This window comes from Molossus molossus, unplaced genomic scaffold (assembly GCF_014108415.1).
Source record: "Molossus molossus isolate mMolMol1 unplaced genomic scaffold, mMolMol1.p scaffold_m16_p_21, whole genome shotgun sequence".
NCBI classification, from domain to species: domain Eukaryota; kingdom Metazoa; phylum Chordata; class Mammalia; order Chiroptera; family Molossidae; genus Molossus; species Molossus molossus.
In genome coordinates, this window is record NW_023425357.1 from 8614442 (window position 1) to 8630047 (window position 15606).

Here is a 15606-nt window from a genome sequence, read left to right on the forward strand (position 1 = left end):
CCTGTTTTATTTGTTGGTTTATTTTGTTCATTAGATTCCACATATAAGTGAAATCATATGACACTTGTCTTTCTCTGACTGATCTGTTTCACTTAGCATAATGATCCATGCTGTTGCAAAGGTAGCGACTGAGTAGTATTCCATTGTAGTATTCTTTGTTACGACTGAGTAGTATTCCATTGTGTAAATGTACCACAGCCTTTTTATCCACTCATCTACTGATGGATATTTGAGCTGTTTTCAGATCTTAGCGATTGTAAATAACGCTACAGTGAACATAAGGGTGCACATACTGGCCTTTTTAGAGTTTCTGAAGCCCGCCATGCAACTTTGTCTCCGTCCTCTGCCAGCAGCACACTGCCCTGACTTGGCTAACTTCTAATCAGCCTTCAGGTGTTAGCTGAGCTACCTGAACTCAAGTCCAAAAGTGGATTAGGTGGCCCTCTTCCAGTAACATCCTGTGTTCCCTCCTGGTGGCCCTCATCACATGGCATGTTGCTTGTTGCTGCTTGTGTCTGTCTCCTGTATTGGACGGACTGCCCTGTGGGGAACAGAACCACTCGTCTTCTCCATTATCCCTCCGGTGCCTCATACATCCCTGGCCTGTCATAGGCAGTTACTTGGTGTTGGATGTTGGACGAATGTAGGCTCTCAGCAGGCTGGACTGGCGCTGGGAAGTGGAAGACTCTCTAGTGGGAGCCCAGCAGGGCAGGGAGGATAGTGAGGAAGTACCTCAGAGCTTGTGTCTGGTGATCAGCCTTTTCTTCTCCACCTCTCCCACCTTCTAAACCAACTTGTGGCCAGGGTAGATTCGGGTCACTAAAAATTACACAAAGGACAGAAGAGATGCTGATCACAGTGAACCTGCCTGTCTGGCCTTAGATATGTATGTGTCTGTGTGTTGATTTAAAGTATATAGAGAAAAAAGTGTCAAGGAGCGGAAAAGAAGCTCCATTCTTTCAATGGACAGATGAGGCTTCTTTTCCGTGGCACACCTGGTGACTTATATTTATTTGTTCGTGGTTTGCCCCACACCCCCCTCTAGAATGTCAACCACGTCTTGTTCAGTGCTGTATCTTCTGTCTACAACTGCACTTGATGCATAGTTGGGCTTACTATTTGGGGGTAAATGACTGATACTTTTGTCAATATCAATGCATGTGTATCCCTTTTTATTTTTTTCAAAAGGAAGCCTACCATTGATACTATGCGTGTAGGATAAATTCCTTCAAGTAGGATAAGTTCCCATAATTCCTAGAAGTGGAACTGTTAGGACAAAAGGAATGTGTATTTAACATTTTTATAGATCTGGCCAGATTGCCCTCCACCAGGAGTGCATCAGCTTAGGACCCCAGCAAAGGTGCATGAATGTGCCTGTTTCCCCGGCCCCTAGTCAGTGCTAGGCAGTACTTATGTGCTCAGTTCTCTGCTAAGTTGAGGGAGAGACCTGGAAGAGACCTGGTCCCTGGTGCAGGACAGAAGTGGAGCAGGGCTGTGCTCCACTCCACATGCATGGGTAGATGGTCAGGGTGCTCCAAGCTGCAGGGAGAGGGAGAGCAGTGTGGGCGGGCATCTGGGAGGCTGCCGTGAACTAGCAGTCCTGGAGTGAGGCTTTGAGACTGACTCTGGAAAAGGTGTCTGGGGCCAGACTGGGGGCTTCTGGTGGAGCCACTGAAGTTCTTTTCAGCAAGCACGTGATGTGTGGGGATTGGCTGCAGTAGATGCAGCTGCCTATGGTGGCAGGAGGCCTGTGAGCCACAAACATCCCTGCTGGGTGGGTCTTGGGTCTCAGAGGGACCCTAGGTCTCACAAAGATCGGGGCCCACATCAGCATTGTAGAAGCATGGATAGGGAGAATAAAAATAATAAGAGGCAGGAGCTGGCATTTAATAACCCTTCTTCTTTGCTAGGTCTTGGACTAAGAACTTAACACACTAGGGGCAGGCACTCTCATGAGCCCCTTTTTCTAGAAGGGCAAATGGAGGTTCAGAGAAGGCCAATGACCTGCCTAAGATCGTGCCACACATGAGTGGGCGAGCATGCCTGGAGCTCAGGCTGTCCCAGCCCAGAGCAGTGGAGCACTTGGGGAGAAGCCAGGGATGAGCCCTGTGCTCAGGGCTTTGGCACAGGGCTTCTGGAATGTGGGCAGGGGCCAGGATCCTGCCTCGCAGGCTGTTGGCCGAGTGTCTCCAGAAGACCTGTTGACAGACCAGAGCAGACTGGGGCAGCCCATGCCAGCAGACAGTGTGAAGTGGTTGGCAGGGGCCCTCAGTCATGTCTGTGGCATGTCTCCCTCATTCTGGGCAGACTCCAGTAGGACGGTCGGTCCCCACAGTGGGGTCAGGTGGTAAAGCTTTTGCATTGCAGTAGGAGCTGAGCCAAGCCACCCACTCTTGTCCCTAAACTCCAGAAGTAGCTTCCTACGCCCTCCAGAGACAGATGCTCTGGTAGGAATAGTGAGACACCACCTCCACTAGCACCTGCTTTTGGGTGGGGGAGAAAGAGGAGCCCAGGGCTGTTAATGCCTACCTCCCCACTTTTATCCCCAAGCCGACTTCTCCCCAAAAGGCAGGGATAGGTTAGGTCCAAGCTGGCCCTGTTTTTATTTCAGGGTTAAGGGCTCCTCTTTACCTCTTTTTTTTTTCTTTCTTTCTTTATTTTAGAGAGAGAGGAAGGGAGAGGAAGAGAGAGACAGAAACATCAATGAGAGAGAACATTGATAGGCTGCCTCCGCATGCCCCCACTGGGGATCGGGCCCACAACCTGGGCATGTGCCATGACTGGGAATCGAACCGGCTACCTCCTGGTGCATGGTTTGACACTTAACCACTGAGCTCCTTTACCTCTTTTTTTTTATCCTCACCTGGGATATTTTTCCATTTTTTGTACAGATAGAGTGGGAGGGGGAGAGAGGAAGGGAGAGAGAGAGAGAGAAACATCGACGTGAAGGGACACATCGAGTGGCTGCCACCCGCACGACCAACCAGGGCCGGGGACAAACTGCAACCGAAGTACGTGCCCTTAGCAGGAACTGAACCCGGGTCTCTCCAGACCGCAGGCCGACGCTCCAACCGCTGAGCCAAACTGGCCAGGGCTCCTTTACCTCTTTTTGTTGCGGATACTACCACAGGGATTCTGGGGACAGATCCAGTCTGCCCTCATGCTCCACTAAACCCTGGTTCAGGGTCTTCATGCCTGAAGGCATGTCTGCTGCATGTCATTGTAGGGGTAGGAGCTGGTGCTGAGTGTCCCTGAGTGAGTGAGGAACACATATCAGTGAGCCTAAGCCCTGCTGACTTCCTGCTTCCTCTGTGCCCTCAGGCTCAGGTGGCTTTCCTCCAGGGAGAAAGGAAAGGGCAAGAGAATCTCAAGACAGACCTGGTGCGTCGGATCAAGATGTTAGAGTATGCTCTGAAGCAGGAGAGGTAAGCCCTGCTGCCCTGGTCCTGCCTTCTGAGAAGTTGGTCCCCAGCTAGAGGGTCAGGGGGCAGCCTTGCCCTTCCACGGGGGGAGATTTGGGATCAGAGGTTCTCCTCCCATCACCAGTACTCTGCTTCTAGGAGTGGGGACAGAACAAGACATACTAGGTGGATTCAGGTTAGATACCAGTGACAATATTCATAATGATGGTGGCCACTGTGTGCCAAATACTGTATATTCATATTGTCTCATCCCTTCCAATAGCCTAATAGGTATAGTGGGCCTATGGAGGGTGAGGAGTTAAGGACTTCAGACCTGGGATAGCAGCCCAGTATGCCAGAATCGGAAGAGTGTGTTTGTTCTTCACAGTGCCCTTATGGCACCTCCCCCACCAGGGCAGGTCAGGGGAGCTCAGCCTCAGAGGAAGGAGAAAGGATTAGGGGGGTGCCGGGGGGTTTAAAATTCCTGAGGTGAGTACTGTCCTGTCTACTCTTCTGTGTATCTCATTTGTTACTCATTTGTTCTTTTAGGGCCAAATATCATAAATTGAAGTTTGGGACAGACCCGAATCAGGGGGAAAAGAAACCAGAACTTTCAGAACAAGGTACCCCCCTTTGTTCCTCCCTTCTTGCGCCTCCCAACAAAACTGAATGAGACAAGCTGCCTCTTTCTTGCTTTGCTCCATAAAAAAGCAGAGTTCGCCAGGGGCTAGGGAGGGTTGACTCTCACTCTCAGTGCCCCTCCCCATAGGCTGCTCTGCCAAGTGCTGGGTACTGTGCTGGACCCCAGGGGAGAAGGGTAGACAGTGCTGAAGAAAGGCAGTCCTGCCTCCTGTCCCTCTGTGAAATAGGGGCAGACACATAATATCCCTTGTAGTGTAAGCTCCTTCAAAGGGGATGAGTTCACCAGCAGAGCAGTAGGGAGGTGCTCCAGGTAGACGGAAGAGTGTGGTGTGTTAGAGAACAGGGAGTCACTGGAAGGAATGGTGTGGGGCCGTGGAGGTAAAGGTGGGCAGGTGACCTGTCAAGGCCTTCACTTCTGGGCTAATAGTGATTGCTGTTCTTTAGGTCAGACTCCTCGTGCCAAAATGTGAGTTCCACAAGGGTAGGGGCTTTGTTTACTGATGTAGCCCAGTCATCTAGCCAGGCACATAGTAGATGCTGATAAATATTTGATGAATAAAATAAACATGATCTCATTTAATCCACACAACAATCCCAAGAGGTGTGGGTACTGCTATCATTAATTTTATTTCTCAGAAGAGGAAACTGAGGCTCAGATAGGAAAACTAACCAGCTCAAGGTCATACCTGGGAAGTGGCAAAGCCGGACTTGAACTCAGTCGAGTCTGCCCATTCTCTCAGAACTGGGCTAGCTTCCTGTATAGGAAAATAACATAACTAGGGCTGAGTCTGACATAGTCTAGGGGATGGTTTGGAGAATGACCAGTCAGGAGACTAGAGATAAGGAGTGTGGAGGGGAGAGTAGGTTTCCAGCACTCAGGAAGTGACTCTGCAAGACCCATGACAGTGACCAATTTGGGTTTGAGGGTAAGAAAGATGGGGGAGGTGATGGGTATGTGAAGGTGCCCTGACACTGACTAAGGCCGTCTATCTCCTTTCTCTCCACCCTCAGTCTCCAATGGCCCTGTGGAGTCGGTCACCCTGGAGAACAGCCCACTGGTGTGGAAGGAGGGGCGGCAGCTTCTTCGACAGTGAGTGTGCAGAGGGACAGAGGGGTGCGGAGTGGGGATGAGGGGGCAGGACAGGCCTGGCTTGGGAGATAAGCCTGAAGACTCCACAGCCTTGCGTATCCCCCCTGGGGGCACTGGACTATCAGGAGCCCTGCTGGCCACAGCTGAGTTGGCCCATGGCCATGTAGGTGGAGCACCGCCTGGGGAGAGGGCAGGGAAGATTTGATGCAGGAAGCAGACCAGGGAGACCCTCCCCCACTCTTGGAAAGCAACCCCAAATGCCCATTGCTTTTTTTTTCTCAAGGGTAATGTTAAATTGTTTCTTATTATTAAAAAGAATTTTATGTTTTAGAAAATTTGGGAAATGCAAGGAAAACAAACCAAAAAAAATGGTAATCACTCCTAATTCCACCACCCGAGGAATTTGATGCCACCATAACATTTTGGCATATACACCATTGGTCTCTTCGAGGCTGTGCATGTGTGTGTGTTTTGTAAAAGGACTCCCCCTTCGCAGTGTTTTGTAACACATTGCTTTTGCTAAGTGTTATGAACATCTTTTCATGTAAATTAGTTATGTTGCATCGTTTGAAGAACTGTGTAATAGTCTGTGACATGAGCATCCATAACTTTCCATTGCCAATCCCTTCTTGTGTGTTTCGTTGAAGGTGTTTTTATAGATAGTGTGACAAACGTCAAGAAGTTATTTGTCCATGTCTTTGATTTCTTTAAGGTAATATCTGCAGGTGCAATTGCTGACTTAAGTGTGTGCAAACAATAACAACAAAATGACCGTAACAGGCAACACGTGCCAACTACCTAGTGTACACCTGGCACTGTGCTAAACGTCTGGCACACGTTGCTTCCTCACATAAATCCCTGGAGGCATAACTGCTCACTCCCCTCATGTTCACAGGTGAAAACCCGAGTTGCAGAGGGGGATCTATTTGCATAAGGTCACACAGCTAATAAGCAGAGGTTGCTGGGGTGGGGATGGGGGTTGATCTCGGGCAGTCTGCCCCCAGATCCCAACTTCTTCACCCTCATGCTTCCCTCCTTCTGTGGTGGGGAGAGGGAGGCTCAGACACATGCAGGCACAGAAGAGGAGATAGCAGGGAAGGCAAGTCCTATCTAACGTGCGAGGGGCAGGGATCCCAAAGGGTCAGGGTCATGGTAAAAAGCCTTCTGGACCAGCAGGGCACTCTTGTCTCCCATCTTTTTAGCCATCCATAATTGACACCCCCAGCCCCCCCGCATTTTTAGACCAGTCCCAGTTGGCTTAAGTTTTTAAATTGCAGAAGTAGCCCTGATCAGGTAGCTAGGTTGATTGGATCATTATCCTATGCACCAAAAGATTGTGGGTTTGATTCCTGGTCAGGGCACATACCTAGGTTGCGGGTTTAACCCCCCAGTCTAGGTGCATACATAAGGGAACTGGTCAGTATTTCTTTCTCTTTCTCTCTAAAATCCATAAACATATCCTTAGGTGAGAATAAAATAAATAAATTGCAGAAGCAATAAATAAATTGTAGAAGCAATAAATGCTCATTTGTATAAGTGAAAAGAGTAAGTTTCAGAATTCCTCTTATGTCCCTAATCCCATTCTCCAGAGGTCACTGCCTGCTCTTAAGTTTAGTAAGTGTCTTTGTTGGCCTCATGCGGACATGCTGTGTGCGTGCGTGTGTTTTCTCTATACTTACATACTCATTAACACCTTTTTTAAAACAAACACTTGGCCCTGGCCAGTTTGGTTCAGCGGTTAGAACGTCGGCATGTGGACCAGAGGTCTGGGTTTGGTTCCTGCTAAGGGCACGTACCTCGGTTGCAGTTTGTCCCCGGCTCTGGTTGGGGTTGTGTAGGTGGCAACCACTCGGTGTGTCTCTGTCACATTAATGTCTCTCTCTTTCTCTCTCTTCCTCCCTCTCTCCCTCTCACTCTGTATCAAGATAAATGCAAAAATGTCCTCAGGTGAGGGTTAAAAATATTAAAAAAATAAAACAAACACTTGAATTGTATGGAACACGTAACTTAGAATTTTTGTTAAGCCATTTATCGTGGCTGTCTTTCCTTGGTGCTGTCCCTCGTTTAGTTTCTGTGTAGCGTCCCCGTGAGTAGTTTGCCAAGTCCTCGTCAGACATGTAGGTTGGCCACTGTGTTTTGGTCTTCCGGACAGCATCGCGGTGAGCATCTGTGCAACAGCACAGTGCCTGTATGTAAAGCCTGCCACTGGCAGTAGTCTTGAAAGGGAAACAGCGGGGTCAGAGGCTTGCTTATTTAACATTTTGGTGTAAATAGTCTTAAGCTGCTCCTCTAAAAAGGCGGTGCAATTTATTGTCCTTTACGTAAGCCTGCAGTGTATAAAGAAGCCCCAGAAGTCCAGCTGATGTTGCTCAGGGGTTGAGCATCGACCCATGCACCAGGAGGTCACCAGTTTGATTCCCGGTCAGGGCACATGCCCAGGTTGTGGGCCCGACCCCCAGTGGGGGGCATGCAGGAGGCAGCCAGTCAGTGTTCTCTCTCACTGATGTTTCTATCTCTCTCTCCCTCTCACTTTTTCTCTCTAAAAAATCAGTAAGAAAAAAAAACTAAAAAACAAAACAAAAAAATAAAACAGCCCCAGCATGCTTGACCCTCCTGGTTCTGCCTCCCTGCAGGTACCTGGAAGAAGTGGGCTACACGGACACCATCCTGGACATGCGGTCCAAGCGTGTGCGATCCCTACTGGGACGCTCATTGGAGCTCAATGGGGCCATGGAGCCCAGCGAAGGGGGCCCCAGGGCCGCACCAGGCCCCGGAGGGCTCAGCGGTGGGGAGTCGCTGCTGGTAAAACAGATCGAGGAACAGATCAAGAGGTGAGCCCTTGTGCCTAATGGGCCCATTTTTTGGTGCTTCCTCCCACCTGATAAAGCCAGTGTCAGAGAAATCAGCAGTGGTCTGGGGGCTCGGCTGGCCACTTCCTTCCTGAAGCCTGCTGTGAGCTCGTTGGTTCCAGAACCCTCTGTCTCTTAATTGTGGGATCCCCAATTCTGTTCTGGGTCCCCTATACATACTCTCCCACAGCCTTGCCTTGGTGCTGATAACACACCACGGCTCATCTCCAGCCTGGCCCTTTCTGAAGCTGAGGCCTGTGCACCCCTCAGCAGATATGAGCACCTCCTGAAGCAGACCTCAGGCCACAAGCCAGGACCTGGCCGGGAGTAAAACGCACAGTCACTGCCCTCAGGCAGCTCTTATTTGTTCATTTTCTCATCCATAATTGTTATTCATCAGAATAAATAATGTGATGTTAGGTTCTAGGAAAAAAAGGAAAGATAGTAAGAGTGATAGGAAGAATAGTACCACCTGGCTGGTGTGGCTCAGTGGATTGAGTATCGTCCCATGGGCTGAGAGGTCTCAGTTCGATTCCTGGTCAGGGCACATGCCCCGGTTTCGGGCTTGATCCCCAGTGGGGGGTGTGCAGGAGACAGCCGATCCATGTTTCTCTCTCACATCGATGTTTCTATCTCTCCCTCCCTCTAAAAAATCAATGAAACATTTTTTTTAAAAAAGGGAAGACTAATATCACTTTGGATGAAGTGGACAGGTAGGACCTCTTTGTGGAGGTGATGTTTGGGCAAAGAAGTGCAAGAAATGGAGGGTGACTACCCACTGTATAGGAGAGCATAATTGCCAATGATATATCAGATAAGGGGTTAATTTCCAATACATATAGAGTGCTCATACAACTCCACAAAAGGAAGACAAAGAATCCAATTAAAAAATGGGCAGAGGAACTAAATAGACACCTCTCCAAACAGGACATACAAATGGCTAAGAAACATATGAAGAAATGCTCATCATCACTAATCATCAGAGAGATGCAAATTAAAACAACAATGAGGTATCACCTCACACCTGTCAGCACTGCCATCAGCAAATCATCAAACAAGTGTTGGCGAGGGTGTGGAGAAAAGGGGACTCTAGTGCACTGCTGGTGGGAATGCAAACTGGTGCCGCCACTATGGAAAATAATATGGTGTTACCTCAAAAAATTAAAAATTGAACTTCCATTTGACCCAGTGATCCCACTTCTAGGAATATACCCTAAGAAGTCTAAAACACCAATCAGAAAGAATATATGTACCCCCATGTTTGTAGCAGCACTATTTACAATCGCTAAGATCTGGAAACAGCCCAAGTGTCCATCAGTAGACGAATGGATAAAAAGGTTTGGTACATATACACAATGGAGTACTACGCAGCTGTAAGAAAGAAAGATCTCTTATCCTTTGAGACTACATGGAGGGACTTGGAAAGTATCATCCTAAGTGAAACAAGCCAAACAGAGAAAGACAAGTTTCATACGATCTCACTTATTTGTGGAATATAATGAACATAACAGTTTGAGCAATGGGGTAGTCCCAGAGATGCGGAAGTGGGGTACAGACTGACAATCCCCTAAAGAGGAGGGTGGTGGGGGAGAGAGAAACCACAGAACTTATATGCATGTATGCATGAACAGTGGACATGGACAACAAACTGGGGACAGGGCAGGGAGGGAGGGGGAGGGTGGAATCATGGGGGGGAAAGGAGAAACATCTGTAACAAAAATTAATTAATAAAAAAAAAAAAAAAAGAAATGGAGGGTGAGTCACAAGTAGCTGGGGGGAGAATGAATGTTCTGGGCAGAGGGAACAGCAAGTGTAAAGGTTCTGAGATGGAGGAGACTTGGCATGTTCCGGAACCAGCAGGAAGGCCAGCGAGGCTGCAGTGTGGTGAGCAGTGGGGCCTGTGGTCTGTGGTGAGGCCGAATCTCAGGAATCAGATCAAACAGGGTCTCACTGGCTGTGATAAGGAGTTTGGATTCTACTCTAGGGTTGTGGGAGGCCTGTGGTTTCCAGCAGGGGTGTGATGTAATCTGATACATGCCACCTGCTTCAAGAAGGCCCAGCTATAGGAGGGCAGGAGTGTGGGAGACCAGTTGGGAGATGACTGCAGTGTCCATGCGAGAGATGGCGGATGCTAGGTGGATGCGTGACAAGTGGTTAGCTTCTTGATGGGTTTTTAGGGTAAGTTGGCACCATTTAAAGAATTGGATGTTGGGGGAGCGGAAAGAAACTAGGGCTGGCTCCAGGGTTGGTGTGAACAACTGGGAGCAGCACTGACTAAGGTGGGGAAGATGAGGCACATCAAGAGGGCTGTTCAGGATGGGTGGGGTTCAAGGTGCCTGGTGGCCCCAGTGCAGGTGGTGGGTAGCCAGGCTGGGGCTGGGCCTGGGGCATTTGATTCCTAAACTTACTCCTAGTTCACCACCACATGGGTGGTTTTTTGAAAGTCATGGGACTTTGCAGTCTCTGGAGAGAGCGTAGTTGGCAGGCACAGAGGACTGAGCCCTGGGGCCCTCCCATGTCTGGAGGCCAGAGAAAGAAGGGAGGGTGGTTGCAGCAAATGAGGCTGAGCTGCGGCAGCCATTATGGGAGGAAACCCCAAGAATGGTGTCCCGGCAGCTGAGTGCGGAGGTGTTCTGGGAGGATGTGCATGGGGAGGCCAGGAAGCGAGGGGTGGGTTTGGCTTCCTGGAGGAAAGCTGTCTCTACTGGGTAATAACCATACACTGGTCACTTGACAAGAACTCTAGAGCATCAGTCTAGTGGCAAAAAGAAAGATGTTTTTTTATTTATCTGAATTCCGCCCCCTTTCAACTCTGGAGTCAGGTTTGGCAAATCTCTCCTTTGTTCAAAGTTGTCATTCAATTGGAGGCCAGGAGGTGGAACCAGGAACACCACCTGTCTGTGGGGAGAGGGCAGGCCTGCTCGCTGGCTGTAGGTCCCCAGCATTGGTAGTGACCAGTTCCTCTTTTCTCCAGGGTGTGTCTCTGTCGCTCACCTGACCTGTGCTTGTGGTTTGACCGGGCCATGGGAACGGGGACTGCTGAGCCAGTGGCATTTTCGTCCAGCTCGCCTGACACCGCACACATGGAGAAATGTGTGGTCAGAGTTGGGCTAATCCTCTGGAACTGAGGGTCACAGCTCAGTGAGGAGTTGGCCCAGTCTGTGGTCCATATGGGGGTTTGAGTTGGGTGAGCATCTGTTAGGCAGACACTGGGATTGAAGCCCTGTGTGTGGTCATGGTCAAGGCTCCTTGGCAGTCAGGGTGGGCTCAGCCCTTGAGAGCTGGGTCCAGACTCTGGCCACCAAATCTCACCCTCACATCTGAGCTTTGTCACATGGCAGGACTAATGCCCTCTTTGGTCCCTGTCGTGGGCAGGAACGCAGCAGGCAAAGATGGCAAAGAGCGCTTGGGCGGCTCGGTGCTGGAGCAGATCCCCTTCCTGCAGAACTGTGAAGATGAAGACAGTGACGAGGATGACGAGCTCGACAATGTGCAGCACAAGAAGCAGCGTGTGAAGGTGAGCTTGTGAGCCAAAGAAAGTGCTCCTTCCAGAGGATCCCCCTGCTTTGTGTACCAGGAACAGGGTACCGTTGTGGGTGCTCTTGGGGCTACCTCTGTGGTCTGTGTGTGGCCTGACCACATCCCAGAGTCCTCGTCTTAGCCTTCAGTAGCCTTCAAAGGAGCCAGGTCTTTACTGTCAGGGCCCACCTCTGCCCCACCTGCACCCCACTGTTCTCTCCACCCTCCCTTCTTCAGCCCAGGTGTTCGGAGAGGCCTTTCCTGAACTCTCCAGACCAGGCCAGCCGCATGTGCTTTCTGCACTCTCTCCTTCCGGCTAGCCTGATCACAGTCATCCTCAGATATTTTTTTGGTATGACTGTGGCTGTCTCCCTGAGTAGATTGTGAACTCAGCTCTGGGCCTTTTCACTGTTCTCTCCCCAGCACCCTGAATGAATGTTGCTGGGCCCAGGGTTCAGCCTGGGTGTGGGCAGGGCTCAGCCTGGAGCCAGGTTGGAGTCCTTCGTGGGGGGCTTCGGAGGATGCAAGTGTCCAGTCTGCTGTTGGTATCAGGATCCAGTTCCAGGGACACTGCCTGCAGGGTAAATTCCAGATCCCCTCAGCTTGACCTCGAGATATGGCTCCCACCACATTTCACCCTCACAACAACCTTATCCTTAGGCCTGGCGTAGTCTCATCTGTCCAGTAAACATCTGTTTGGGCCCTTGTGGGCCAGCTCTGTGCTGTTCTTGATGTGGAGGAGCTTGTGGGCAGCAGCAGGCTTGTGAGCAGCCATGTGCAGAGAACATGTCGCAGTGGAGTCAGGGACACATGTCTGTGAAGTGGGGTGGGGGGCTATGGCACATGGCCTTTCATTCACCTGGCCTCACATCAGAACCCTTCCTTCTTTAGGTTCACCTCAGACACCCCTCCTCCCGGAAGTCTTCCCTGACTTGCCCTTGCTCCCCTTTCCTCCACAGGCTTTTGGAGATTCTGTATTCTCACCTGGACCACTCTCGGTCCTCCCTGTCTGGTATTGGGTCTGTGTCCCTCCTCTTCCATCCTTGTAAGGGGCCAGGTCTGTCCTGTCCTCCACTGTCTCGCCAGTGTCCCCAGCGTGTCTCAGCCCAGGATCCTGCCCAGACTAGGTGCTCAGACTAGGGAGTGCACGGAGCCAGAACCCTAGAGTTGGGCTTACAGGAGAACCAGCATGCCTCTGAGCACGGGCTCTCCAGCACTGTTTCCTGGTCCGGAATACCTGTCCCTCCTGTCCCCCACTAGGATTTTCTCTCCAGCACTGTTTCCTGGTCCGGAATACCTGTCCCTCCTGTCCCCCACTAGGCCATATAGGTCTTACCTCAGACTCCTCTGGGAAACCTTCCACTCCTCTCTGCTCCTCCCATCAGGAATTATTACTGGCTTTTCGTATTCCCTTAGGCATTTGCATATGTCACCCTGTCCTACATGCCCTGTGGGTGGCTTACTATGTAGGGGTTTCACCCCTCCCCATGCCCACACAGCAGACCTGCTCATGACGCCCAGAGGGGCTCCTGGCCTGGCTATGTAACTCTGGGTATCTGATTCTCTTTGTCTTAACTTCAGTTTTAGGGACTGATGGTCCTGTCTTTGGGTTGTTGAGGATTTGACTAAAATGAATTCACACACAGAAAGCCCTTGGCTGCACAGTGGCTACTGGGCCAAGTGCTCAGCACTGGTGGCATTGGTTGGACTCAGCAGTGAGAGTCACAGTCACAGGCAGTATGGGCCCTTCAGAGCACCTGTATGGTTTCATAGTCCCGTGAGGCCCTGACTCTTGCCACTGCCACTCTGGGCACGCTGTCTAAAGCTTGGCCATAGGTCTACTGGAAAGGAAGAGGAAGGCGCCCATGTGCCATCCCACTGGTCCTCTTACACAGGCCAGAGGCTGGCCCCTCATGGATGCCTGAAAGGTGTTGCCTCCAAGTTTGTATCCTCCAAACCCAGCTTGGGGTGCTGAGCCTGTGGGAGGGGATCAGCCATCCCCTTGAGGAGTTTGCAGTCTGAGTGAGGCTGGCCCTGTGGATGCTCAGGATACAGTCCAGGCAGGGACCACTTAGCAGGGCGAAGGTTCCCTGGAAAAGGAGGTGGTTGAGGCTGGTGTTATCACAATCCCAGTGTTGGTGGGGTGTGTTCTTAAGCCACCACTTAAAGCAGAACTCAGATATTGAATTGTCTTTGAAAATTGTGGAACTCCCTTAAGTCTTAGGTGCAGTATTAAGGTTCCAAGTGCACAGCCCCCAGATGGTACTTTGTGTAAAATGTCGTGATGAGAGTAGGGAATCACATGCAAGCTGTTGTTTCATAGGCTGTGGATAAAAGGTGTCTGTGGGGCAGGCAAGTCTGGAGTGGGATTCAGGTTGTAAACTGAGGAAAACAGATCATTTGGTTTCTGCTCTTTTTTTTTTCTTTATTGATTTGAGAGAGGGAGAGGGAGAGACATTGATTGGCTGCTTCCTGCATGTCCCCCCAACTGGGGATTTGGCCTACAACCTGAGCATGTGCCCTGACCAGGAATGGAACCAGAGACCTCCTGGTGCATGGGTCGACGCTCAACCACTGAGCAACACCAGCTGGACTGGTTCCTACTCTTAGTTAAGACCTACTGTGGGAAACTCAGCAAACTCATTATTTGCTTTCCCAGCATTCTATTCTCAGAGTGGAGGAACTGTGTTGTTTTCTCTCATTCTAAAAGTAGTGTGTGCTGGTTATATAGGAAAACGAAAACAGCCAATCTAGAAAGTTGTTAGGAAGACTTGGAGAATCCCAGGGAAACACACCCAGACCTGTCTTAGTGTGTAAGACCTGGACCTGGTGACCTGGGGCAGGAAGCTTCACTTTGCTCAGCCTTATTTTCTTCACGTGTAATAATGAGATACTAATTACAGTAATGGTAACTGTTCATGTTGTGGGTTGTGAAATCATAGCTGTGAGTCTTACTCGGTACACTGAATAATGCAGAGAGACCAGCACAGTGTTCGAGGAGGGTTTGTTGTGATTACTGTTATATTCATGGGTCTGCTGTCATTTTATCGTGCACCTCCATACACTCATAGACGCAGACATATCGCCCTTCTCCCCCAAAGCAGATTGTCAACATCGACTTTTCTTCATGAGAAGTACTGTGCTGGGGGGGCAGGCACAGCCCGAGCAAAAGCCAGGAAGAGATCTGTGAGGGGATCACAGCCGGAGGTGGAGGAAGTCTGGGGCACTGGCACCACCAGTCTAGAAGCCTCTGAGGACTGTCAGTAGGGGGAGCATGGCCACCAAAATAGGGCTTGGTGGAGGGCGCTGGTGGCTGTGATGCAGGATGGTTCCTAACAGGCAACCCTAGCTTCTCTGCTCCTGGAGACTCAGTAGGCTTGGGCTCTGGACACGAGCTCCCTAACCTCTCTGGTTTTCTCCATGCCCCAGTTGCCAGCCAAGACTCTGGTGCCGGAAATGGAGGATGAGGATGAGGAGGATGACTCAGAGGATGCCATCAACGAGTTCGATTTCCTGGGCTCAGGAGAGGACGGGGAGGGCTCTCCGGACCCTCGACGATGCGCTGGAGAGGGGACCCACCATGAGCTGGGTGAGCGGAGGGTTTCTGGCCAGACCTCCTCAACGAGGGTAGTGGGGCACACACACAGCCGCCTGCAGCTGCTTCCTGCCCCAGGGTCTCCACCGGATGGACATACTTCCTGAGAGGAGGGCGGCCAAGGGAGAGCAGGAGGCCTGCACATGGTAGCCAGGCCTGCACCCCTTCCCTGGAAAATCCCTGTGGGGCCACAGGCAGGCCCGGTTTTTCCTGAAGCAGGGCTGCCAGCCTTGTGCATGCATGTCCAGTTCTTGCAGACCTCAGGGAGGAAACAGGATGGGGACCAATGGGAGAGGCAGTCGGGGCGGTGCTGCATCTTCCTCCCTCCTGTGACTCTGAGCTGTGAGGCCCTCGGGGTCACAGATCATGGCTGGGGACTGAGGCTTCTGCAGGGGCGGCCCATGGAGGGTCCCAGCTCAGTATCCTCTGCCCCTCTCCCACCCCACTGTGAGCCCCAGTGCGCCCTGGAGCCAGGGCTTCCTAGCCTTCCCACAGGAGTGGCTTCTGGTA

The 15606-nt window shown here is 50.9% G+C and overlaps 1 protein-coding gene across 3 annotated transcripts in view; it reads left to right on the top strand.

Moving 5' to 3' along the window:
• STRN4 (striatin 4) overlaps nt 1–15606 on the top strand; it is a 28558-nt gene that overhangs the window by 4869 nt on the left and 8083 nt on the right. For all 3 annotated transcript variants that reach the window (XM_036273969.1, XM_036273970.1, XM_036273971.1), the window contains exons 2-7: nt 3322–3425; nt 3951–4024; nt 5055–5133; nt 7767–7964; nt 11358–11499; nt 14931–15090. In XM_036273969.1, the coding sequence (XP_036129862.1) occupies nt 3322–3425; nt 3951–4024; nt 5055–5133; nt 7767–7964; nt 11358–11499; nt 14931–15090 (757 nt within the window). The remainder of the gene's footprint in view (nt 1–3321; nt 3426–3950; nt 4025–5054; nt 5134–7766; nt 7965–11357; nt 11500–14930; nt 15091–15606) is intronic.